This window comes from Pseudopipra pipra, chromosome 7, assembly GCF_036250125.1.
Source record: "Pseudopipra pipra isolate bDixPip1 chromosome 7, bDixPip1.hap1, whole genome shotgun sequence".
Taxonomy (NCBI): domain Eukaryota; kingdom Metazoa; phylum Chordata; class Aves; order Passeriformes; family Pipridae; genus Pseudopipra; species Pseudopipra pipra.
In genome coordinates, this window is record NC_087555.1 from 16,593,868 (window position 1) to 16,620,390 (window position 26,523).

Genomic DNA, 26,523 nt, shown 5'->3' on the forward strand with positions numbered 1-26,523 from the left:
GCAGTTTTTGTGCAATATGTGTTAAGACTCTATTACAAGACAGTTCAACAGCTCTTTCAGGCATTGTGTGATTTCAGCCATTTTGGCTTAAAAGGCACAAAGACTTTATGGCAATAATGCAGATAACAGAAATACTTCTGCTCACAATGGTGCACTAGTGCACGCAGAACTTTCAAGCAGATTCCAGGACCTTAACACGGAGGTTTTACGTAAGACATGAGCACAACAGCAAGAAATGAGATGCCTGTTGCAATAACTCAATACAACAGGTCTTTGAAATATGGGGAAGCTGAGTAAGACAAGGTATGCTCCTGTGTTATGTTAAGAGAACTTTCCAAGAGCAGTTGAATATGGTCACTGTGCTGCCCAAACAGGGAGTACTGAGGAGGTGAAATTTCTGAACCAGGTAGCCTTGGTGTTCAGGTGTGGTTTTGCCCTTCCTTCAGTGAAATTCTCTCACTTTCCTGTTTTGTAGATGGGACAAAAAAGCAGAGCTCCTATTAGCATACATTTTCAATCTCTTTTCAATTAGCATACAAATTCAATTTCTTCTCTCTCTCTCCAAGTGCCAAAGCTTTCCTAATAGTTTTCCTTAGGTAAAAGTTCATCACCACATTAAAGTGAAGCAATATGACAAGTTGGTAGAATGCATTTGTTTAGTTTCATCAAAAAAACCACATACTTGTTTAGGCCAATTTTCTTTTTATTAATAATATAAGGTTCTGTAATCTCTTAACATTACAACTGAAGTTTTACAGTTAATCTCACACTAAAATGACAAACACTGTTTGGCTTTATTTGCAGAAAATTAAATTACAACCTTGATAAACATACAGTTCCAAGATTGAGAAGCAATTTGTGTTTTCTGGATTTCAGTGCTAATGTATCCCTGCCTTTGAGATTTGTTTCAGTTAATTAACATTGCTATGGAAGAACTATTTGGCCTGGCCTCTGTTCACAGCTGTAAGGCAAAGATGACATCTCTAACTTAACCAATATACTGTAAGTCAAATCAAGACATGTTTTTCTTTGACTGCAAGATTTAGATCCTGGATCAACTTCTAACAGATTTGCTTCTTTTCCCTCAAAACTTCTATAAAGGTCTCTCTAATGTAAACATATTTTACAGTCAAGCCATAGTCACTCTGCACCTTTCCTCCTTCAAAGGGAGAAGAAGCTATGTAATTGGAAGTAATTACAAGCTTAATTAAAACCGTTTGTAACTTACATATGGCCAAAATAATCAAGCAAATACAAAAGTCATGTGTTAGGCATCGACACCTGTGATCTGCATGGATCAAACTCCATCTCTGAACAGGCTGCAGCTACGGGAAGTGAAGTCTGTAGAAAGAAAGTAGAGATACAGAAGGAAGAGTGGTGGAAAACTGTAGTATCAGAGAAAGTAGGATTTCATTTAAATGGTGAATGATCTGTGTATATCTAGGTCTTCTGAAATTGCATTACATTTTTTTCTACTCTCACTAGGAATTTAGAAGTGAAGTTAAAGACAGTAATACATATGTTTCAACTGTAGTTTCACTAAGCTCTGACTGGTTCGTAAGACAGAGAAATACTTAGGAAGACAGTAATAGGGGAGCCAGTAGAAAAAAATATCCATTACATTTGTAGTTAATCTTTTCCTCAGAACTATCTAGTGACAGTGTTTTGGGACCCTTATAGCCTGTTATTTCACTTTCCCATATGACAATTGACATACAGTAAAAATCTTTACTGCGTTTTAAATCACTTCAGAAGTCGTGGCTATTTAAAGGTTAGAGAGTATAAGGAGTTTTTACCTGTGTACATTCCATACAAAAAAGGGATGAGCAAACCACAGTGAGAAAATCAAAAAATGGGAAGGATGTTGTAGAGCTGTGTTGTACTTTAGTCAAAATCTTAAGAGACCAGTATTAACTATGCTATGAGTACTTGTTCTAATTCTCTTTGTGCTGTCATTCTGCAAAAAAGCTTCACATACTTTCCTTCAAAATTAATTCTTCATAGTTAGACCTAAACTTTCACTGAGGCACATAAACACCCTTCATATTTACCAACTCCTAGAAAGGTCTCCACTTAGAGAGATACAAGTCATCAGCAAGACACCAGCTGTGGCCCTGTGGTCACCACCATGCAGCAGGTGAGATGAGGGAGTGCCCTGCACAAAAATGTGCAGATTCACTTTGCTGAGACACCTTTGTTTACTTAAGGAACACTTAACCACAGTGTGAAGGCTCAGTTTCCTAAAAGAGACTACACCTATTGTTTTGGTTACTGCTGAAATATGAACTCTGGGGGAGAGAAAAAATAATACATTTTTATGCTGAAATGTTGTGAGACAAAGAACATTCCAAATAAATGTAGCTGCATTGCAAGTATCACATGAGCATTCTGCCTTATGACCTGCAGATCATAAAAAAGTTTAAATACCTTGACAGCATGCATTTTTAAAGTGATGATTTGAGTGTTCATGTTTTTCAGTAATTTTAATTATAGCATTGAAATTAGTCTTTAAACAAGTTCAGAGTTGTCTGGTATGCAGTATTTTTTCAAGCACTTTAAACTCTTTTTGGTATATTACCAAAACTGAGAGCTAATTAGACAGTATTCTAAAATAGTTTAAAAACAAAAATGCAATTTATCTTTTTCTCCTCATTAAGGGCACTACCAATACAAAAGGTGTCCAAACTGACACTACAGAGCTGTGAAGCACTTGACTAGAGAAACAGTGTCCTCAAAGGATAGTCTGTATTTCTTCTATCCTATGCATTTACATTAATTATCAAAAAGTTGGATAATTTGCTTTAAGAAAGAACCCACCTTAAAAATGGATCATGAGTACTGACAAATTCTTTTAGTTTATTTTACTGATTAATATTCAAGTTTCAATGTAAAAATGCTTACTCTCACATGATACTGATCAAGAAAATATTTAATTTTCATAAAGTTCAATGGACAATTAAAATTGTTGCTACTTGTGAAGTAAATAAATGATTCATAAAGGCCATAGGAAACTGTACAAAACTTAAATGGGAAATCTCACTTCCAGGATAACATTAGGTTGTCCACTTAAGTGTTTTATTAAACTGTTGAGACTGTTTCAAAAGACAGTGCTGGGCAGTTTCATTTGAATAGCCAAAACTTTTTTTTAGCTGATAAAGATATTTTGCATCTGTGCAAAACAAACAGAACAGGATCAAAAACCATACACACTAGGACTGAAGTACAGATGAACGCAAAATTTTGTTACAAACCTGTTTTCAACATACAGTGAGAAATGTCCATTGTACAAAACTTAGTGACTGACCTACAATTAATTTAAGATTATCCCAGCAATGCAAATACAACTCAGAACAGTTCAATTGTGTATAATTTTCAAGTAGTACTACAGCGAGAGACTACTGAGTTTTTAGTAATTTGACTTACACTGTCTCGTTTGATCAAAGCCTACATTTGTACTCTAAGTATTTGCTGGTTACAAGTCTGTTACATACTTAATCCTTCAGTACAGTGAGGTACTCCTTGGTGTTCTCTCATCTGTCTCTTAGCAGCTCTCCTTTAGCAAGAGGCTGGGTTGAGCAGCTGCTTCTGTAGAAAACACAGTTGTCAGTCTTTGTCCTCCTTGCAGGGGATTCTTTAAGTAAGAAACATCTGGCAGTATCCAGCATTGAAAATACTGTCAGCTGTGTTACACCAAACTTGGAAAACAAATTTGCATTTCCTGGTTGGTACTTGTGCCCAGTGGGTTGTTTAAGAGCATTGTAAGTAAAAGTCCATAAACATTAACAGTGATGTTTACACTTTATTGGGGGGAGGGGGAAGGGAGTAGCAAAAAATCAATGTAAGTTACTAGTTTTTAAAGTTTAATCTATGTTATATTTGATTACTGGGATATCAATACAATGAAAGTGGAGGAATTTCAACAGTAATTTTTAATTTTTAGTACATCATTTGTGCAGGGCTTTATAAAAGATTTTTGTTTCCAAAGATATTATTGGGGTCCACATATTCTTTAACAGATCTCAGCATTCCCAAGCCAACATCAGAGATGCTCTCCTTCATCCAGCGCTTCCGCAATTTGCCTACTGGAAAAACAAAAACAAAGTGTTTCAATATATGGCAGGATTCAAGGAGCCAATCAATCTTGCAAACATGAATGAATAAACACTGTGTGATAAATGCTTTTATTCAAAAATGAGAAATGTTTTGCTTTATTTGATTTATTGAGCCCACCAGACTATCAAGCTCATTAAGCTCAGCATACTCCCAGAGGAAGACTGTGTTCCACAGTCTACTTTCTTTAGAAACCATGAAATTTAGATGAAGCTTAGGCTGCAATCACATGTTCTATTAAGACAGGGAATCAGTATAAGTTTTAAAAAGCCACAAACTAATTTTAACTAGGAAACTGTAGAGGAGAATACTAAAAAGCAGAACCCTGCATTTCTTGATCTCTTTAAACTGAAAACAAAACTCAATAATCAAGCTTAAACCAGTATAGGTTTAAATAGCAAAAAATCGTTTCCTACAAAGAAGGCTTAATATTTAATTCAAAAACTTCTGTGCTGGATGGTAATTGCTCAATACCATTACACAAGAGCTTAGTTTTTCATGTAAAAATATTCACTACCTATAACAAATAAAAAGCAAAGCTGAAACAGTCTTTTAAGAACTCCTTTCGCTGAATTCTCACAATAGTCCTGTTAAATAGCCCAGTGTTCACATGCTAATTAACAAAATCGTCAACTCTGATTAGCAGATCATTCAAAACTAAAGACATTTTTTCATTAAACACAGTCTAGTATTTAACTTGTCAGCCTGAAACACAATTCATTTGTCAGTATGATACAATATAGTAAAGGTTTGAGAGACAGAGGCTTTAAGAGTATCTGAAGCTAAATTCAAGCCATCTTTTGTGCCCTGTTTTCAGGGTAACCATCAAACTGTCATCAGAATAATAAATTACAGGGACACCTCTGGAGAACAGAGTATATTTGTTTATACCTTAAGGAATATGAGCCAGTCACAATGCCAACAGAAAAAGCAAATAATGTGAGACAGAATGAAATGTGCACTTTGCTAGAAAACAACTATCAGCAGCATGTGTGTCAAGAGCAAAGACCATAACTGAAGGACAAAAGACTTTGTTACATGCTATATTTGTTATGTGCTAGGAACTGTGCTATATTTTGTGGACCCAGCTCAGGAAAAAATCCCCATCTGTAAATATGCTATCACTACAATGTGACCGCCTGAGCGAGCTGATGTGGTTGAATTTTCCCTCAGAAAACTTTAATACTTCTACAAAAAAACCCCAATCATGGATGTGGCTTGACCGTCACCTTAAGTCACTCACACTGGCTCTTACACAAGCAGCTGAAGAACAGTCATTACTATTCTCAACTGTTATCTGTAATATAGTTTCAGTGAATGTGTTCTGTGGTTATGGATGTAATTGTCCTGAAAAGACTGCAAACAACTGCTCCAACAAGATGGAGCACATTAGAATCACAGCAGGATGCCCAACAGCTAGCATGCCTGCCTCTTTTACACCTCCAGTAATAATGTAATTCCACAAGGAACTGAACTACTGTCTGAGCAGCACCAAACAGTCGTTGCATATTTAATGAAGTCGCTCACCGAGTGCTGGAAAACAGAAGGTGCTTGGAGTGCATCATTAGTTCTGTCAAAGTGATAATTTACACATCTATCTTGTCAAATTTTCTATGGTTTATACTTTTGAGATAATAAATCTAACATACATCTGATTAGTGAACTGGAAAGAAAAAAAGCTGTACTACAGTTACCAGCAGTCCTTCACAAACATGCTCAACGCAAAGATTTTAACCCTTTATAACAGAAAAGTTGATCCTCTGCTCCTACTGTTCATGTCAATAAGATATACATGGATTTTTCAACTACTCAAGTTTTCATATTAGAGTTAAAAAGCATTGAAGCAACCTCTCAGAACTCTAAGCTGGTCCATCAGATAAAACAGAAAGTAGACCAAGAGAATGAAAGGCTCTACACAGATGAGAGCAGCCCTTAAAAAAGTCATTTATATATTGTTTAATTTCAGGTTAGTTCTGCACTATAAATATTCTGTTCCTTCTCCTTCACAGGACAATCCAATTAGCTTCAAGGATGAGAAGGGAAAAGGAGGAAGAAAATGCCATACTAGTAAAAGATGTTACTGTGAACATAAAAGTAATTCCAAGTGACCAAGTTGCTTACCTCCACTCTAAGACTGGACAAAGAACACCTTTGAGCCAAGGAAGCCTTAACTTCCCTAACAATAAGGTCTCAGTTAAACCTTATCACAGACTAGAGAAAGCCAACTTCCCACTTCTAGCCTAGAGAAAGTTGATTTTTAGTTTTAGCCCTATATGATGCCATTTATCTAGAACTGACATGAGACAGTGCACAGAACAAGAACTGATACAAGCATCTACCACTTATAGGCTTTCAGCAAAATATGCTTTTCTCAATTAAAACATGAAATCCAAATCACTTGATTCTATATGCTACATCATAAAATTATTAATAAGGTTCTCAAATCAGCATAACATTGTACAATCAATTTCTAGTAGCTTAGAAAGTTACTACTTGCCAACTCAGCTACACACACCATTACGCACACAATCCTTGTTGCCCCAGCTGGAAACAAACACAGCCCTCCCTTCTTATATCTTCTCCTCTGGAAAGACTTAATCTTGCACCTGAAGGGAGGGTGTCAAGATGATGGAGCCAGGCTCTTCTCAGTGGTGCCAAGCAATAGGGCAAGAGGCAATGGGCAGATACTGATGCCCAGGAAGCTCCACCTGAACATGAAGAAGAACTTCTTTACTGTGTGGGTGACCATGCAGCGGAACAGACTGACCAGAGAGGTTGCACAGTCTCCCTCACTGAAAATATTCAAGAAGTCCCGTGATGCAATCCTGTGCAATGTGCTCTAGGATGACCCTGCTTGAGCAGGGAGAGTGGACCACTGTGGTCCCTCCCAATCTGACCCATCCTGTGATTCTGTGATTCTAATTATCCAATATGAAGTACAACAGAATTAGTTTTCAAATTTTACAAGTGGCAAGTGGCCTGTTCCTGAGGTGTGCTGAGCAGTTGAATGATGCCTTAAAACATTCACTGCCAGGAAGCCAGAAATCTCCAATCTGAACTGCAGTCTATTACATACAGTACAAACACCCTGGCATGGCAGAGAGCCTACTTCACACAAGGTACTTTGGATCAGAAAGCCAAGAAGCTTGTTCAGTAGCAACTCTAGACAGTCCAACAACAATTTTATTTTTAAGTTTTACCTATCATTCTAGTCCATGTATGAAAGAGAAACACGTGAACTGGCTAAGTGACTTTTTCCCAGCTCTGATACATGCTGGTCCAGCCCTTAGCTGGTTACACTGGCAAAGTTGTTCAAGCTTCCATTGCCCTTTTCACTTGATCATTTTCAAAAATGCATCTGGATGGCTACAAAAGTCTGGCTGCTAAAAATGGAGGTAGCAAAGAGCAGGCAGCAATTGTTTTTCTCATTTTTGGAATATGAAGTACTAGGGCACACATGAACAGTCTTGTAAGGAAAGTTTTCATGTAGCTGACTGAGTCCAGGAATAAGTCTACACCTATGCAGAGTATAAATTTATAGCATTGTGTGGTCCCAGTGGAAATAGGCTCTAGTGGCACTGCACTTGGCTCTAGACTTCCTCTGCTCCAGCCCTTTCAACTTGACGAGGCAGTTACTGCACAACAATAGCTTTGCAAAAGGAGCAGCAGTGACAGGTCCTAAGAAGGATGGGGCTCTCCAGCTGTTACATGCTCTTCCTGAAGCTAGTAGTCTCTACAGGAAACAGCTCTCTGCTCTTAGAAATTAACATGTTATTACTCTTCCAGGGAGAACTCTGCAGTACTGAGAAAGGTCAGTGCACTAATCTAATGCATGGTAGCACTGGATTATATTGGACCAGTGTACGTCAAGTCTACTACATCAGTAACACCATCACCACATCATCTTGCACATTTTTGCTTGGTATCTTAGTTTAAATACTTTCAATTTCTGTGTTGATGAGTCAGGAAGTCCTTTGCTTTTTTGTTGTTTTTTTTTGAAAAGGCACTGAAGATGACTATTCTATTAAGACTTTCAACAGACCAAGGAGGAAAATACAACTGTGTTATTACATTATTTCACATAAAGTTACTCCATGTCTAACAAATGTCACAGTTTCAACTAATTCTAATGCTAGCAAGCTCTAGAATGATCAGTCTGCAGTGCCTAACCTAAGGGTAGAAATACTTTTCCTGATTAGAAAAGAATGTGTTCAACTCCCCCCAGAAAGGAATTTTATAATTTCAGATTTTGTAGTTTGTGTGTTAGTTACTGCAGTGTATAACTTAAGCCACAGCTTCTTACTGATGCCAAAGAACTGCAGTGTCAAACATGCACCTGAATGCAAATAAGGTGTAGGGTTGTTTGGTTTTCCCTTTGTTTTCTTTTCAGGGTTTTTTGGGTCTGTTTGGATTTCATTGGGGTTTTTTAGTGTTGTGGGGTTTTTTTCCTTTTTTTTTTCCCCCCTGTATAAACTGCTATTGATACTATAGCTAAACCTATGCAGCATGGGCTACATGGTTAACCTTTACTCTAGTCAATCTGTCTAGAAAGGACGAGAAAATTAGTTCTATTATGTTAAGTGGCTAAATGGGGGCTATTTTCCTCCACCCCACAGTCTGATAATTGTTTCCTTAAGTAACCACTTTTAATTAACACAGTCCCTGAAAGGAAATCAATGTATCATTAACTTTTACCCCGTTCTTTAGTTTTACACGGGTCCTTAGCTTGGTAATACGAAAGGGATTGGGTCCAAATGCAACCGTCTCCCTTCTGGTGCTGTACCCCAAAGGAGTTATAGTTGTGTTTATATGCCAGTCATACCTACTCAGCACATGTTATTTCACACATACAAAACTAGGCATGTTTAATGAAACAAGAATTCAAGAATGAAAGGTGTGACATCATATGGGTGTTTTTAGGGCTTGCCATAAATGATTGGAGTAATTATTTATCTATAGTTAAACTCGTATCTACAAGAAATTATCATTCCTAGTGGTGCTTTTTAAATGCTAAGTTTCTAAACACTAACCATGGCGCTCTAGCAACCCTTACTTACATGACTCAAATCTGAAGATGCGCAGTGTCCAGGAAGGCAGAAGGATCAAAGCTGTGCTTGAAAATGTCCACTATCCCTTTCTAAGTGTAGGACATAGGCAAGGCAAGGTGAAAACCAAAATGGGGAGGAAGGAAGATATTTCCAAAGTTAAGTCCTTCTGAAGCTACTCTTTGTAAAGTTAAGAGTATCATGATTTCAGTACTCAGCTGTGGATTGTAGCCACATGTCTACCTGTAGCTCGTCCTTCCCCAGAGGTAAAGTAATGTAGAGCTTTACACCACCCCGACTGTCATATATGGCCACTTCTTCACTAAAGGAGTATATGAAGATTGACGTAACCAGGCTTTGTATTTCCCATAGCCTCAAGTCCCAGACTACATCTGTTTTCTTCGATACACAAACCCAGAGCTAAAATAGCTCCATTTATCACAGTATGATTGTAGGCAGACAAACCAGCCTGTCTGTTTCCAGATAGTGAAAACAACTGTTATTAATCACAATTACAAGATAAATACCAAAAGGAATTGCACCAGTATTTTCTTATACGCCACACAATAGACCAGTCTTAATGCTAAGAGTGACAAGGTCAGTAAATAAAACTGATACTATGAGGCTAATTCTCAGCACCACATCTACTAAGCATTGGAAAAACTTAATCTTGAATATTGTACACAATGAACTGCCAGACAAAAACATTCAAGGCAGAAAATACTTATCAGTATCAGAGGCAGTCATGCATACAACAGGAGCATAAAAAGTTGAACAGAAATCCAGTTTTCCATAGCTGTGAAGTTACAAAGTTCAAGTGTGCAAGAATTTGAAAATGCTACATAGTATTTTTTTTTCTTGTTCAACAGATGCTGTAAGCAAGGTTTTATACATTGAGTGCAAATACATCCAAATGTTTGACAAGCTCCAGCTGCATGTGAGTTAGTGGATGAAATGCTAGTCACAGTAAAATACAGCTGCCACAGCAGGGAGAGCACAATAGCACATCAAGTGGGTAATTCCACATCACACGTGCAAGAACTGACAGGTCCACTACACCACCATATTAAAGATTTAATCAGAGGACAATAAGAGCATATCAAACATAAAATACTGAAACTGTTTCCACTCATGTTATCACCTACACATCCTGATACTGCTAAGTCAGACTCCTTTGTGTGTTTCCATCACAAAGCAAGATGCCCGAAAACAGCCACACCTAAAAGTTTCAAGTCTAGGAAGTCAGCAACATGTTTTAAAGCACAGCTTCTGCCCTTCATACTTTTCCCCACAGAGAGCTTTGAGAATTACAAAGGTTTTGTCTAGTTTTAAACCATACACTTCCTCTTTGCTCTTATATCTGTGGCCAGGCAATACCCCAAGAGAACAGAGAGAAGAAACGCAGCAAGTTAACCAGTTTCAAGAAGCTAGGGGCACAAATCAAACTGACTTCACAACAAGTCTTCCTGACATCCAAGGTTACAGCATTACAAAGGACACATATAGTCAAATTAGGCTATCAAAGTTTGTGGGAAAAGCATATGTAAAGCATCAAGTACATGAAGTATCACTTATACATGACTTTGATTCTTAATATTGAAGCACAAAATACCTTGTGAAGATGTTAGCAACACAGGACAAGTAATCCCCAAACTCCACGAGAAGAAACTGAATAACTAGAATTTATCAGACAACAAGCCAGTAATATCAACACTTACATAACATCAATTATGCAACAATGTTAGATTGCAACATAGCCCAGTTTAAAGTCACTAGCTCTTTATGCAGATACTTTGCCTAAGTGCTCTGGAATTTGGGCTAACAGCATTCACTGAGCCTCAAGGGACTCTAAACTGTCTTAAAACTGTGGAACTCCCACTTGAGGTCTTTATAACTGACTATATATCTGCACAAAGATAAACAGAAGTTGCTTAAGACAAACTGATCAAACCAGCAAAGGAGTGAGAAGTTTCTAGAAAGAATCCCAAGAGATGTCCTTCCCCCTTGACCCTTCCCCAGTGATTTCACTTAATGCTTGTGAAATATTTTTCAAAGTTCTACTATAAACTATTTTACGTAGTCATGAATATTTAGCAATATAAAGGAAACTAATATTAGACTGAGAATATTACCTCCATGGTGATGTGAAAGACTTCCTCCATTGGCAAGTATTTCTTCTCTAGCAGCCCTCTAAATTTGAAAGATATGGTATTTATTCAACAGAAAATGCACAAAATGTTTTTGATTTTCTGAAATGCTTGCTATTGCAGTCATACGCACAGGTGTATGGAAAGTCTCAGAAGTAATTAGGGCACACAATACAGGCAAACATCAAGTCTGCAGATAAATGTAAGTAAGAATTTTCTAAATACATGTTATCAAAGCCACAATATGTCAAGTTGCATCACTTACAACAAATATATTACTCCCAAATAGAATATTCTTTGCTAAAACTAAAGTAGTCCAGTGGCTGGGATGCTCATTTGAAAGACAATTAACTTTCAGCAAAGAAGCCTGAAAACACACCAGAATGATTCAAGATCCTTATTCAGATCAGTGTTTAAACCCAGATCTCCAAGATTCTGGTTGAGGCAGTAAGGTACTTTAAAACTGACAACCCTTTCATGGGTGTAGTTTACGGCAGAAAACAAAAATTAGCTTTTTATTGTAAGAATTATACAAACACTTTAGAGTTCTAGAATCTTCTTTGCCATCCACCTCTGATTGTGAATGGTTAGAGAGATCAGAAGCTGTTACAATGAAAGCCTTTCTAAGCACAAGCACTACATGTTTTTTTCAAATAAGTGTACTTTTTTAGGAATAACATACATAACTGCACATATGCAGTTAGAGATTTTTTCAGTCTGCCATAGAACACATATACTTGGTCAACAAACTCATTTTGTTAGGTTAAATTTAGTTACTATAATGGAAGACATGCATCCAGGTAATCACACTGCTAACTAATTCCAATAAAAAGTAGTATCTAGGTATTAGTAAAGTTTCATTAAATAAGCACTCAAGTATTACATTTTTCAGTGACCTACACGCAACAGCATAGGAGCCTCAGAACTTGTAGATAAAACTTTGCTTGCCAAATTCAAGAGAAATTTCTAAAGAATAAGCATGAGAAGAATTATATCCTAGTTATAAATATTGACTATTTCTCCATAGTTATAAATATTGACTATTTCTCCACAGTCCTATTAGCAATTTTCTGGTGCTGAAGTTTGAGCATTCAAAACAGAAAATAGGACAAAAAGCAGTTTGGCCATAGTCCTTCTAAGAATTTACATCTTCAAGCTAACAAGTATACTAGTTTCCCCCAACTAGGCAAGTATAACGTTTCATCAGCCAAAGTGTCAAGCAGAGTTATTCCAGAGCTCTTTGGAAATGTTCAAGCAGCTTACAACTGGTCTAATGCACCAGACTTAGACCAGCACTTATCTGGGCCTAACAAAAATAGCATCAGACACTCCCATTTCATTATGCTCTACATGCAGCACTATTAATAAAGTATGATCGTGCTAAGTTTTACCAACTCATTTTACAGATTGAGTATTAAGAAAAAGAAGTAGCTTTGTAAATACTGGAACTAAGGAAGACTAGGTTCCCATGGATTTGGGTTTTAAGGTTTAAAGTTTCTGTCATGCAAGAAACTCCAGGTCAAGCTTTCCTATACTTCAGTCAGAAGTATTCATCTACTGATGCCTAAAACAGTCACTTGGTAGTCTTTTCTCTACTTGATGTACTATACCTCTTTTCCTAGCTGCTAATGATCAAGGCTTTATGAACAGGTTTTTGAGCTCTCTCCTGCAAAATTCCGTTAGCTTGGCCAATTGGTTCAGCATATATCACAGGACATCAGCTTCTCTCCTGTAACTACTGTTCTTTTATACATTACCTCAATTTGTTCATAGACATGAATAGGATCACTAATTCCTCTGTAGTTAAAGGCAAAGTAGAAGTAGACACATGCACCTGCATCATAAGTCTGTGTCACCCTGTTGAAGAAAACTGTATTACAAACAAAACTTCACGATATTAAGCCAACCACTATGTGACATTACACAATTCATCAGGTTACTTATCTTATTCAAAAGGGTAGCATCTTTTTTTTTTTTTTTTAACATTTTTACCCTTTTTGGTCATAATTCACGAGCAACTCAATGCTAAGACTTTGAAAGTTGACGCTCTTAAGTCATTACACTTGACTCTTGTACATATAAGCAAAAGTTTAATCAAGTGCTACTAATCACTTGAATTCCCCACTCTTACATGTAATCCACTTGCAGTTTCAAGAGGAAGGTCAAAATTACTAATATTTGTAGTATCATTACTAGATCTACTTTACCTGCTAGCTAGCAAGTTTAATGACCTCTTCCTTAGTTCTCTTACTAATCAAAGATTCAAGAAAAATTGTTGAGATTGTTGGCTTACCTACAGGTGGAAAGAGGAGCAAACTGAACACCCTTTTCTTTGCATTCTCTTACTATCCTTTCCTTTACATTTCTACAAAGGTCCAAAACCCTGTAACAGGAAACACATTAAAACATAAAATTTTAATATGTGATTTTATACAACTTCTAGAAAAAAGAACCTCAGCAATCTTTTAAAAATCATAATCTAATACAACATAAGACTACCTTCTAAAGTCAGAGTGAACTAGCTCTGTTCTAAGAATAGTCCTCATGAAGACCACTGGTACTGCTTTTTCTGCACTTCTGAAGAGCAACTTTACTTTGAAACAGAGTACTTAAAAGCTCTTTTTCATAATGAAGAGGTGGTAAAAGTGTTCAGAAAAAAGGAGGTTACCTAATTCTGTATGTTTTTACTAAGTTTCTTAGCAAAATAGCCTCAAATTTTTGGCAAAGTAGTAGACAAATACAGTAGAAAACTTGAGAACTCAGAAGCCTTTTAATGCTGCAAGGCCAAACCTGGAGATTCTTCTTCAGCTGTACACTAGTCTGCCAGCTTGAAATGTTATAATTCTAATATGGCAATGAGCTATTAAACCTTGTCATAAGCCATACTTATTCTGTTTTTTTTCTTTTAAATCTTCTAGGACAGACCCAGGTGCAACCAAAGATGCAACTAAAAGAAATCCCTGTTTTTCAAATAACCATTTCTTCAGTAATATGCTCTCCCACAAAGGTCTGTAGTGCTATACTGTACAATTCAGATTAAGACATTTTACACAGATTTAAAACTACTTTAAAGATTAACAGAATACAAGAGAAACTTAAACTATTTAATGAATAAGCAAGTCAGCTAAATATTTTATTCAAATATCTGCTATCTGTAAGGAACAAGTTAATCAGTTTATGGAAAGTTACATGATTCTTATGAGTCAAAGTAGAGAAAGGTTTTCAAAGCATTTCCTTTGGTGAGGAAAATTTTAAATATTTTCTTACGTTTTAGAAAAAAATTAGTTCTCTTCTGAAACGAGGGAGATGCAAAACAAATTGGTGACTAAGCAGTTAGCATGCTTCAAAATCTATAAAGCTAAACTAAAATGAAGAGCACTTTTGCTTTAAAATTGCCCTCAAACTTCTTCCACTCACTTCATATAACTCTGCCAATTTTCAAACAGGGTCTGGAATTTATCACAGCCACTAAATTCAACAGCAAGGATACAAGCTTGCCAGTTTAAGTCATCAGACTTTGCACTGAATGCTGTAAAGCTTTGATTCAAATCACCTTAGATCCTGCTTAAGAGACTTCCGGCTTACCAAATGGACAGAAGCATCCAAACTGAGTTTGTATATTAAACTCTGTTGCAGTCAAATGTTTCTCAACCACAGCTAACACATAAAATAAGCTTAGGAAAAAGATCTTAATCTTGGGCAAAAGTTACCTTTTCAGTTTTCATTTCCCTACATTACTGGAGAAAGAAAAAACTTATTTAAATACACTTAAAAGTTTTTTATTATCTTCACTACAGACTTCTCTCTTTGAAATATGCAGCTGATCCCACACACATGGCTGCTCATCACCCACTGCAGTTATTGTCACCAATTGCAATTTCAATTGGCAAATTCAGTGTGCAATTTCAAGTTCTAAATTTGTTACGATAAGCTAACCTATGTAGAAATATTACTGAATGCCTGACACATTGCATTTACAAAATCCTGATAGGTAATTTACTAGCAACTTTAGCAAGGACACAGAGGTGCAAGACTTGAGGCATATCAGGGAGCATTAAACAGACACAAGGCCTAAACTAAGTATCCCCATGAGCAAACATGAGTTAGGAATAATTTGAATGAAATCAAGTTTTAAGAAATTCTAAAGAGTAATCACAGTTTACCTATCCCAAGGAACAGATGTCTCAAATGATTCTCCTATTACATAGTAATCCAGGCCCAAGTCCTAATAAATAGAGTGAGGAAATTATCAGTAACATTCAGCATCAACATTCAGTGTATGCTACACAGCTAACAGTTGAACAACTTTTTAGTTTCTATGAGAAAAACAGAAATCCTAATTTAGCAAAACCATCCATCTGTCCCAGAGACATAAGTTTATTATTATGGAAATAGGGAAGCTCTTTAAAGACAAAGACAACAAATATTTGATGTCAAGGCTACAGTGAGACAACTTGTCAGACTGTCAGTATGTCTACACTAATGAAATACTTGTATAACTATAGTATCAAGCCAAGAGCTTCACTGTGCTAACCATCATAACACCTAGTAGAAATATTTATTTAGAATGTAGTTACTATCTAGGTAGACTAAAGACGAATATCTTCCCATTTTACATACAGCCTGCTGCAATAGAGGGAAATTCAGTGATTTGTCCCTGACTATAAAAGACAAATAAAATCAAACACTTGGGATATGCATATTATTCTGAAAAATAAAAAAATCTCAAATAGTAAGACTAAAATTCATAAGAACAGCTGCAGCAGTTTAGACAAAAGGTCTATTATGTTGGAATTCTGATTCAAACCACAGTCATAAGCAGATCTCCTAAGAGTAAAAAGCCAAGTGAGCATATGAGTATTTCAAGTGCTCTCCAAGACTGATTCCATTCAACCTGTGGATCTTCAATCTAATTTTCTCTATCCTTTATGAGAAACTATTTCTTTAACAAGAATATAAATTAATGTCTTTATGGTATTTTGCAGATGAAGTTCCATGAATAATCACTAGGCAGAAATGGAAGAGATACAATCTCTAGGAGAAGTCCGAGATATCATCCAAGGCAACCTGCACTTTGATTTCAAAGAAAGCATCTTCAAAAAGACATCTCTATATTTTGTTATATTAATTAACAGAAGTTTCAGCAGACAAACAAAAGCTGACCTACCCGAAGGTACGCGATGACAAATGTCAGCATGTATCCTCTCTGTCCATTATCTTCTCCTGCTGCCAAGCCACTGTAATTTACAAGAAGTTAATTAAATTTCCAGCAAAGTAGTTACCAATTTACAAAAATATTTGTAAAATAACTTTGATTATTAAACATTTGTGCTAGTTTAGCTGCCTAAGATGTGTTACAATAGTTGAAAATAGTACAGTCTTTTCACTAAAAAAAAACAACAGACTTTTAACTGTTTGCATTTATCTTTTCATTCAATAACCAGAAGAAAGATGAACATAAAACATTTGATGTGATCTTAAAATAACAGCCTTCAAAACTCACAAAAGAGCAGAGAAACACAAGCTGACATAGTATATCCAGGATATTAATTTACAGGAACATGTGTAACTACATTTCTAAGCAAGTTGAATTTGTGCACTTGTATGCTCCCAAGTCATGAGAGCAACACTCCTGACTTAAGATCCCAAAAGTGTAAGAGATGTGAATGAATTAAAAAAAAAACCCAAACACAAAAACCATAGCACTAAAGAAAAGGGAAGCCTTGCTTTCACTAGTCGATCAAGGATCATTATGAAAGCCTTTGTTTTTAACTATTGGTTTCTAAGAATAAGAAAGTGCTATGTATCTTAATCAGTCTTTCTAGAAGCTCCCATAAATCCCAGAAAGGTGTGTGTGTGGGAAATCAGACATCCAGAAGGATAGAACATCCTGAAGAAGGATAGACACATTAGACTATAAAAGCATTAAATGGTTTAGCATTTTAAACCAGGTTAAACCATTAAACACTTAACTAATAGCCTTAACTAAGCAGCACAGACAGCACCATCTTCTAACAGATCTAATACAGACAAGTGTCCCTTATCAATACACCATCATCTTGAAACACCAAAATACAAAAGGATTCATGGTTGAAGTGATAGAAAGAAAGTACAATGAAAACACAAATTTCAGAAAGGATAGCCTTGAAATGGATAAAACAATACTTATAGGTACATTTGTATAGCTGAGACCAATATTAGCAAAAACTTTCTTAAAAATAAAAAGTACATTCTTGACAAATCACACTTTTGATGATGGTTTTCATCAATCATGCTTAATCAAAGCAGAAGGAAAGAAACTACCTGATCACTACTCAGCCTGCCACTTCAGTGAGTGTTTTCTGTTCCTTTGTAAGGACATAGCCTATGGGACAGAAAGTCACTGCACTCCTTTAACCAAACAAGCTTCTTGTATTCATATGCTCAATTCAATTCTGCAAAAATTTAATATTATCCTTATGATTTTGCCTCCCCCTTCTGTAGTCAAAATGTAGAGTCTAGTATTGCAAAACAAGGCACTTCCATGCCACTAAGCAATTAAAAGGGCTAGTTTCCATTTTAATAACATCAATTCTATATTTAGTAAAATATTGTATTGTAATACACAGAGAGCTGAAGTTTTTCAGTAAAGTTACCCTAAGAGTTACTGCAAGCCTTATTTATCAAAGAGAACATTCAATAGCTAATTGATTGCTGCCACTTCAAACTAGTAAACTGAGAACATATCCATACAGTAATCACTACAAAAATACAGTAGACTTATTTCTTCCTGGATAGTTAATTCCCAGCTTCACACCGAAAAAGTTCTTTGAAAAGCATACCCAAACTTGGTGGCAATATCATAGACTTGCTTTTCATGTTGAAGAACCTTCTCTCTGTCACCCTCAAAGAGCAAGGTAGCTACACACAGTATGTTGGGATCAAATCCTTTAAACTGCAAAGAGAGACAAACTTTGCATTATTCATAGTCTATGTGGTAGAATACAAGCAACAGGTTTTTAATTTCAAATACATGGCATGTGCCCTGGCCAGTAAGTGTTGCTGCAACAAAGAGGAAAGATTGGGGAAAAAAACCCATCTTTCAAAAATTTACTCCCAAAACATTTAAGTTTTTCCTTTACAGGACACAAGTCAACTGAAATAACAGAAATTATCTGTCACCTTTTTCTTCCTGTTAAAAAGCAGAATAGACATAACAGCTGTCTACCTATGCTGTAGAAAAAACAGCTTTGAGCAATAGAGACATTTATATTCTATCAACTATTCATGTATTAAAGCAGGAAGATGACTATGACCACCATAAATGTCACAGCTCTAAAAATAGTTGTATCAGCCATGTGCCACAGAAAATCCCAGTACCCCAATAAAACATCATGAAAACTGCTGCAAAGCTGCATATACCTCACCAGACAAAGGACCTGTCTTACCCACTAGTCCTACAAAAACAGCATAGCTAATAAATAGAAAGAAATACTTTTACTACAATGATAATAGACCTTTATTTCTGTCCTTGGAGTTTAGGATGCTATTTACAGTCCCTTCTTGTCCTAGAACCACTTGTATTTCATTTTGTATGAATCCTTTCATCTATTTTGCCATCTCTTGGCTGTAATGCTCAGTTAACACCTTATAGTTGCCTTTAAGAGGCACTGGAGGAACTACAGTTCCTAGCAATACCTAGCATTCTTCTATCAGTGAACATTCCCAAATTCACAGATGAAATAAGGTATAAGATGGATTTCAGTATATTGGTCCCAATAACACCTGCAATAGCAGTCTCAGGATCATTAAAATTATTCCTTTTGTCTACTCCTACCTCCCAACCCAGCTGGGAATTTCTCTGAAGCAGCAGTTGCTCATATGCACCAGGGGAGTGAGCCCTAACATAAGAGCCAAGGATTGGTCACCAGCCTGGGATCTATGCATCAGTATTACATAGCATTTCTCTTGTTGCTCCACAGTTTTTTTCCTCCTACTGAGCTGAAAGAATTGTAATTGGCATACAACATCCCTTTGTGATACAATATCCCAAGAAGCAGTGATGTTTGTTGCTGACTGCAGAAGCAGTAGATACTGCCGGCTTAGGATTGCTTCAACCTGACAACAATGTTGCTGCCAAAACCTTTACTACTTAAGACATTCCTGCACTACAGTAGGTCAGGGTGGAAGGCAAAATTTCTGGGCCATCTCAAAACCTAACAGGTATTCCCTAACAACAGAAGTCCCAAGACACGTGTTATTTCCCACTTCAGCAGTCCAAGAAAAAGCTGCAGAATCAACACTAGCCACTGTATGTCAAAAGTAGAGCCCACTCTTTGAAGACACTTGGTATTATCATATCGCTTCATATGAATATCTGTTCGTGTTATATGAATGGAATGTTTATCTCCTCTTATCCATGATAATGCAATTTTCTACATTTGAATACCCATATTTGTAGGAACTCTCTAGTTAGCTAATTTGGAGGAAAACTCAACATTAAGACAAATTATTTAATACAAAAGCCTAAGTGGTATTTCAGCACCAAATTCTAGGTTAAAAAGGAATGAATTCCAGAAAGACAAAAAGCCAGTTGATATGGGCAAATCAAGACAAATATCTTGAGATTCTCACAAAATTCTAGTTTCATTGTAATAACATGGTAGATCATGCCTTGACAAAACCTGTGAAGTGAAAAATAAACTATAGTGTTATCCCCACTTCATCAGTATTAACTGATGATCACTGGTCTACAAGCTGGATAAATTGGTTCCAGTCTCCCACTGTCACCGATTTTCTGCCAAACAAAGGCACACTAATCTCAGGTACAGATATGACCAGTGACAACAGCTCTCATGTAATAACTCCTCAAACAGATAATCTCAGTTTGAATTAAACCACCTTTAGAACGTCAAGTTAATATATCTCACATTGCAGTATCAGTTACAACAAACTCAGCTGCATTAGAAGCAGTTAGGCAAAAAATCTTGAATTTTATGAACAGCATGCAAAGTTTGAAACAGTATTAAACCCCCAAATTACCTTTGTGATGTAGAATTTTTTCAGTCCATCCAAAAATGATGTAAAAATGGAAGCAACTTGTGGTTTAAGAGCATGACCTTTGGCAAAAAGCAGAAAAAGGTGTGTTAAGGCAAACAGTGCTCTTAAAATTCCTACTTCAATGGGCAAATAAAAAATGGCTTGGTAGTCAAAATGGCTAGAATTACTTGGAGCACTTTGATTATCAAAATCAAAGAGAATTGTCTTAATCATTTAGAAAATGATTTAGGAAAAGGTTTCATTACTTTTTTGAAGACATATGTTCAACTGTGCACAAATATTTGACACTTTAATTAAGGCTGTCCTAGATTAGATTTCACAAGCCTATGGCACATGGAAAATTTTTAAAAGAGTACTTAATTAGTTTTTACACTGCAAAACTCAGCAAAACTCAGTGACCTTTTTTTAAAGTTATGCCAAAACCACTGAAACAAACAGCCAAAAATGGTTCAAGTTAGAAGTTAAGCAACTTTTTCCTTAACAGTTATGTCACTTGTGTGAAGTTTTCTACATAAAGCTAGTAATTGCTTCCTTAATGACAAACGGGGAACTAAAATTACCAGGATATATAAATGGTGTCTTGGAGCCTGTTAAATTAACATCTATGCCTCAGGACTGGATTTAATTGAGATGAAAGTCTTTTACTGTTTGTTCCATTGTTTTCAGTCACAAACAACTTCTGAATTCCCATTACTGCTTCACTCTAGCAGCCTGGCATCTGGCCTACATGCTGTGAGCCCAATTCATAAAAAGTTATGCATCATTTACATGATACTTCCTTCTAAAATACTTCACGAAGTATTTCCTCCTGAATAACACTTGAACTTCAGCAACTGATTACTCCACTTTCCTCTTCAGTAAAGAGGAACTCTCTCTGCTGATACAAACCAAGGAATATACCTCCAAGCACACAAAAAAGCACCAGATAATAAAAGGACATGAATTTGTTAAATCACAATCTAAAAAATTAATTAATAGTGACTACAAGAAAAATCTATATTGACACACCTGAAACTATGTTTAAAGCCTATAATTGGTCAAACTGTGCTTCCCAATGAAAAAGAAAAAAAAAAATGCATCTGCCTTCTGTTGGAAATGTCTGAGTGAAATAGTGTAACACAAAAGAGTGAGCAAAGCAAGCAGCAAGGCTTGCTGGGCTCTTGGGTCTAACAAATCCCCATTTCCTTGGTTTGAAAAATGAAATTCAGCTTTCTCAACATCATCATATTAATGCCGTTTGAAGCTGAGATTCATTACTGAGGCTTCTGTCTAAAAGAAGTTTCGGAAATTCTGATTTGTTGAAGTGGCATTAAAATGGGGGTTTTCAAGATCATTCACACTTCACATTTTCATCTTCTGGGTACAATCAAAATAGCATGGTCTCAGCAAGACCTTCAAGTTCTGCAAGCTATTAGCTTTCCGGTAGTGGAATTTAAGGTTGCCACGAGAGCATCTTGAGCCAGAACACATCTTTTGTCAAATTTACTAGAGTTAAAATAACAAGTTTTCCTAAGAAATGCTAAAAAATGATTTTTCTACATGTCTGATATTGTCCTATTTAGGTGTTTGAACCACAGGAAATTTCACAAAATCTTTGTCTTGAGTAAACTTCTAGTAGCGTCATTGACTTAAAGCCCACAGCTTAGTTGTATTTGCACACAATTACAGCATTTACTACATCAGAGCTTCTTTTGAAAACAGACAGCTCACTTTGGACAAGCACGTCATTGCTTCTCTCCCACCCAGTCAAACATTGCCACATCAGAATATTTACAAAAAACCTATTACTTCTAAGGAATCTGTGTACCAATTGTGATGCTTTCATGAAATTTAAAGGCATCAACCCACTTACTTTCAAAGTAAGGTGCTGGCATTCTAATTTTTTTCATATCCAACTTCTCATTAATACCCTTAGGAAGAAAATGTTTCAGCTACTGTACTTCAAAACTATAATCTCTGCTCCTTTACAGCAAAATAGAAGAAGTGACTCCAGAATTTCCAACTCACCAGGAGACTATGTCAAGAAAGAAAATGTAGCAAAAAAACCCATCTCATGTATTTATATGCAGATCATGGCTCTTTACTGACTCAACTAGTTGATACTGTTTCCCCAGAGACAAAGACAGGTTTCTGTTTTCTGAAACTACACATTATGGCACTATCTGGAGTTTGAACTTTGGATTTATTGCTTTCTTTATCTAGTTTTGAGCAAAAGAATTATGACTCAAAACAGACTTAAGCTACTAAAAACCCCTTGGAAACAGACACTCCTCCAAGATGATCTACATACTTACCAAACTGAAACTGTGCGTTGTCGACAAGGCGAATTGATGCAGGAGCACATCTCTTGGAGGCAAAGTTAGGGCAATAAGAGGGAGGAAGAATAAAATGATTGTTGGGTTTAAAATTCATTACAATAAAAATTTCACTTTAAAATAGCATACAAGAAAGCACACTTTGATACCAGAGACCTATGGCCATCATCATAATTGAAAAGGGGTGACTATAAGCTTGTTTTCACTTGAATAGCAACATCTCTTAGGTATGGCTGGATATAATGCATTGAGAATTTTCAGTTTAACCTCAAGCCAATATAGTAACAGCAAAAAACTTTGACCTTCAAGTTCTGAGTGGTTTTCTAAATTGGCATATGAACTAAAGATACTCGTTTAGTGTATTAAGCTTATGTTGCTGTGTAATTGGAGATACACATAAAATACAAATCCACTGGAAAAGTCTAATTGTTGAGGGTTAACCCTGGCATGCAGCTAAGTGCTACACAGCTGCTCACCCCTCTCCTCAGTGGGATGGGGGAGAAAAATCAGAAGAGCAAAAGTGGGAAAATATGCAGGTTGAGATAAAGACAGCTGGGTAAGCAAAATGGGAAAAAACCCCACAAAATTATAATGCAAAAAGCAATCAACTACCACCAGCTGACCTATATTTAGCCAGTCTTCAAGCAATGGCAACCCCTGGGAAACTCCCCCCTCCAGTTCTACTTATGATCATGACTTTTATGATATCTGCTTTTGGTCAATTTGGGTTGTTTGTCTCAATTGTTTTCCCTTCCGGCCTCCAGTCTGCTCCCAATATACTTGCTGGCGGGAAGAGTAAGAAACAGAGAAAGCCTTGATACTGTGTATGCACTGTTCAGCTATAGCTAAAACACTGGAGTGGTAACACCGTATTGGTCACAAATACAAGAGCTAACACCACACTGCTATGAAGAAAGTTAAATCCATCCTGGCTAGACCTAGTACACTAATGCTCTGCCATCAGACTGCAATTAAAATCCACCTGGGTCTAATCTAGATTCTGCACTGTGCAGAGATCAACAACAGTAAGAACAGCTGCCTTCAATTAGGTAAGCTTCATGCATATGCCTATATTGTATAATCTCTGATGGTCATGTCCAATCATACTGAAATGTATGACCAGAGGAATGTGACAAAGTCTGAATTTTAAGCTAGCCATCATCTAATCACATGGATATGGAAATACTTATCTTTCACTTAATTTAACAAGTTCGCCCTTCCTAATATCATTAATATATCTTTGGTCACACAATAGGAAGAAGGAACATGAAGAACTAAGCCCACCAAGCAGGTTGACAGAAGAAGGCTATAAGAGCAGTTTTAAATGAGACCAACCCACCCACAACCTGCAGGTTGATTATTCTTACATTAAAGTGGACTGCTACATAAAAGAAACAGCTTTTCAGATAGCAATCACTGTAATATTTACTGAGATTGATGCAAGGGGCAACAGAAGAGAAGAATAAGTGGTTCAGGCTCAAATAAGCAGTGAAACAGCAGCAGCAGCAACAGAAGCTTAGAAATGGAGCAACATTAAGTGGCAAATCGTGCCTTTTTTTCCCCCCCTCTTCTAACTAAGACAGGGAAAAGACACTAGTTCCCTAATTGACTTTAAATGTTAAGCATTCCCAAAAAGTCTGCTTAGGTACCTTTAACAGGAAGGACAAGCACTAGCAGTAGAAGCATGACAGAAAAACTGGCAAGTGCTGCTGACTAGCATATACATGTCATTCACATACCAGTTTGAACATCTGGCTTGGAACATTAAGCCATTAATTTAGACCAATCACTGGAAAAAATGTAAAGCTGTGTTTAGTTTGGCATTAATTAAAACATTTCTGAAATTACTTCCCCAATTCAGGGTACATTCTACCATATATACGACTTGATACGTTTTGCACAGAGCAAAGAAAAGTTAGTCAGTGGAGAAAGAGGCTCGCCAGTGTAAGATCTGTTTGGAAGCATAGTCTGGAGAAAAAGCTTTTGGAATTTGGGTACCGTGTATGAATTTTGCTACCTGAAACCACCTGACTACACTATTCTCTATTTAAATACTACAGTGTAAGCACAACTGCACCTCGAAATATCCCCCTCACCTGAACATGTCACTGTGCTCCAGGAAGTGATTTCTAAACACAAGTCATATCCTTTTGTTCCATTGCCACTTCAGAGTCGTAAATTTCACTGCCTTTTACCTGTATGCTGCAACTTAATTCCTTTAAATATTGGTCCCTTTCACACAGTCTTAATTAATCTGAGGGTAAAGTTCTCAGTTGAAGGAGATGCAAAGCCAAATTCTTTGTGCTGCAATATGCAAATGACTCCCACTAAAACAAGCCATTACAAGGCCTGTCCACATTTTGGCTCAGAATACCAAGCAAACTCATAAAATGCTCAATCCTCAACTGCATCATTTCCAAAAGCCTCATGTACCATATACTGTGTTTTCATACATGCTTACAAGATTCCTATCTCAGATTCTTGGTTATCAAATGCCAGAAATACTAAAGCATCAACACACCCCTACTGCTAGAATCCATGTCCTTGAGGGAAGTCAACATCCAGCTTTTCTTTACCTGCTTTGCCACTTCCCTTAAGCAGGCCACCCCTCGTTCAAAGTTGGGGAAGACCACAGAGCCATACTTCTGGTATTCAGGGACTGGACGAATCTTTATTGTAACTTCAGTAACCACTCCAAGAGTTCCTTCAGGAGAAAAGAAAAACTGAGCAAAATTTTGCAGGATGAACTTCTTGCAAGTTACCCAACTTAACAACTGCTTATCAGGATGCTATAAGTTAACATAAATCTGAAATCCCAAAAATTCAGTTTGCAGTAGTAGGGGATTTATTCCTGACTATCTACATGGTGAATTCTTACAAAAAATCCTCTAAATCATGATGTCTGTTACTAGACTTGTAGGCTAACTACACAGGTCTGTTTAAACCACTGTTAAAAGCTGCTAAACTTCACAGTCCTAATTAAGGTCTCAATGTATTATCCTAACACAAGAAATTCTGTCTGCACAATGCCACCCATCGACACACTGGAAGTCACAGCATTAAAGATGCTCAAACAGTCAAGCCACTACAGAAGCTGAATTAAGATGCAGTAAGTGAAGATACTGTAATTATACCTTCAGATCCCATAATGAAGTGATGGATATCAGGTCCTGTTGACATGCGAGGTACTTGACAGTTTTTTTCTACTATTCCTCTAGGAGTTACCATTTTTATATGAATCACCTGTTTAAACAATATGCAATGATTAGAAATACTAGCATTAAGCACAGATTTTTATTATATTTCTTTTCTACAAAACATATTAAGCTTGATACAGTTCAGCCTTGCAGATTTTAGGCATTCTGTAGGCAATCCCAAGAACTTTTGGGTAACCCAAGGATTGTTACCAACAATTATTTATAACACAGCATGGTTCCCCACACAACAGATCATTTCCAGTTCTTTGGCAAATCATATCAGCTGTTGGCTACATGCAGGCAACACCAGTTAAAACTGTTTTGTTTCTCAGTGTAGATAGAACTTTAAAAATACCAGGATTTTAATGCAGAATATATACAGTACTTCAGAGAAAAAAAGGGAGGGTTTAAACTTTGCTTAAGTTTTGCTTTATAACTGCTGCTTGTTCAGGCTAATATAATTCAGCCACTGATTGCTACAGAAATATTACCATTAGGAGGAAAGACAGAAGTAAGCTTTGTGAAACAGATTATCAATATAAAATCTGTCATAAGACTAACACATATGTAGGGTGAGAAAGTTGTTTTTTAAAAAATATTTTTCAATATTTTTGCTTCCAGCTTTTTTCAGGCACATGCAATAGAGCCCAGATGTGGGGGCTTTTTAATC

The 26,523-nt window shown here is 36.5% G+C and overlaps 1 protein-coding gene across 2 annotated transcripts in view; it reads right to left on the bottom strand.

The window, feature by feature from the left end:
* Window positions 1–682: 682 nt before the first annotated feature.
* The window catches only part of AGPS (alkylglycerone phosphate synthase), a 55,005-nt gene continuing 29,164 nt past the window's right edge, over window positions 683–26,523 (bottom strand). Inside the window, exons 10-21 of one of the 2 annotated variants that reach the window (XM_064660742.1) lie at window positions 25,791–25,899; window positions 25,233–25,360; window positions 22,636–22,687; window positions 20,324–20,400; window positions 18,124–18,236; window positions 16,470–16,539; window positions 15,466–15,527; window positions 13,596–13,685; window positions 13,060–13,159; window positions 12,203–12,268; window positions 11,288–11,345; window positions 683–4,082 (exon numbers count right to left, since the gene is read on the bottom strand). In XM_064660742.1, coding sequence (XP_064516812.1) covers window positions 3,961–4,082; window positions 11,288–11,345; window positions 12,203–12,268; window positions 13,060–13,159; window positions 13,596–13,685; window positions 15,466–15,527; window positions 16,470–16,539; window positions 18,124–18,236; window positions 20,324–20,400; window positions 22,636–22,687; window positions 25,233–25,360; window positions 25,791–25,899 — 1,047 coding nt within the window. In that variant the 3' untranslated portion in view covers window positions 683–3,960. The remainder of the gene's footprint in view (window positions 4,083–11,287; window positions 11,346–12,202; window positions 12,269–13,059; window positions 13,160–13,595; window positions 13,686–15,465; window positions 15,528–16,469; window positions 16,540–18,123; window positions 18,237–20,323; window positions 20,401–22,635; window positions 22,688–25,232; window positions 25,361–25,790; window positions 25,900–26,523) is intronic. The other variant, XM_064660743.1, reaches the window with a different exon arrangement.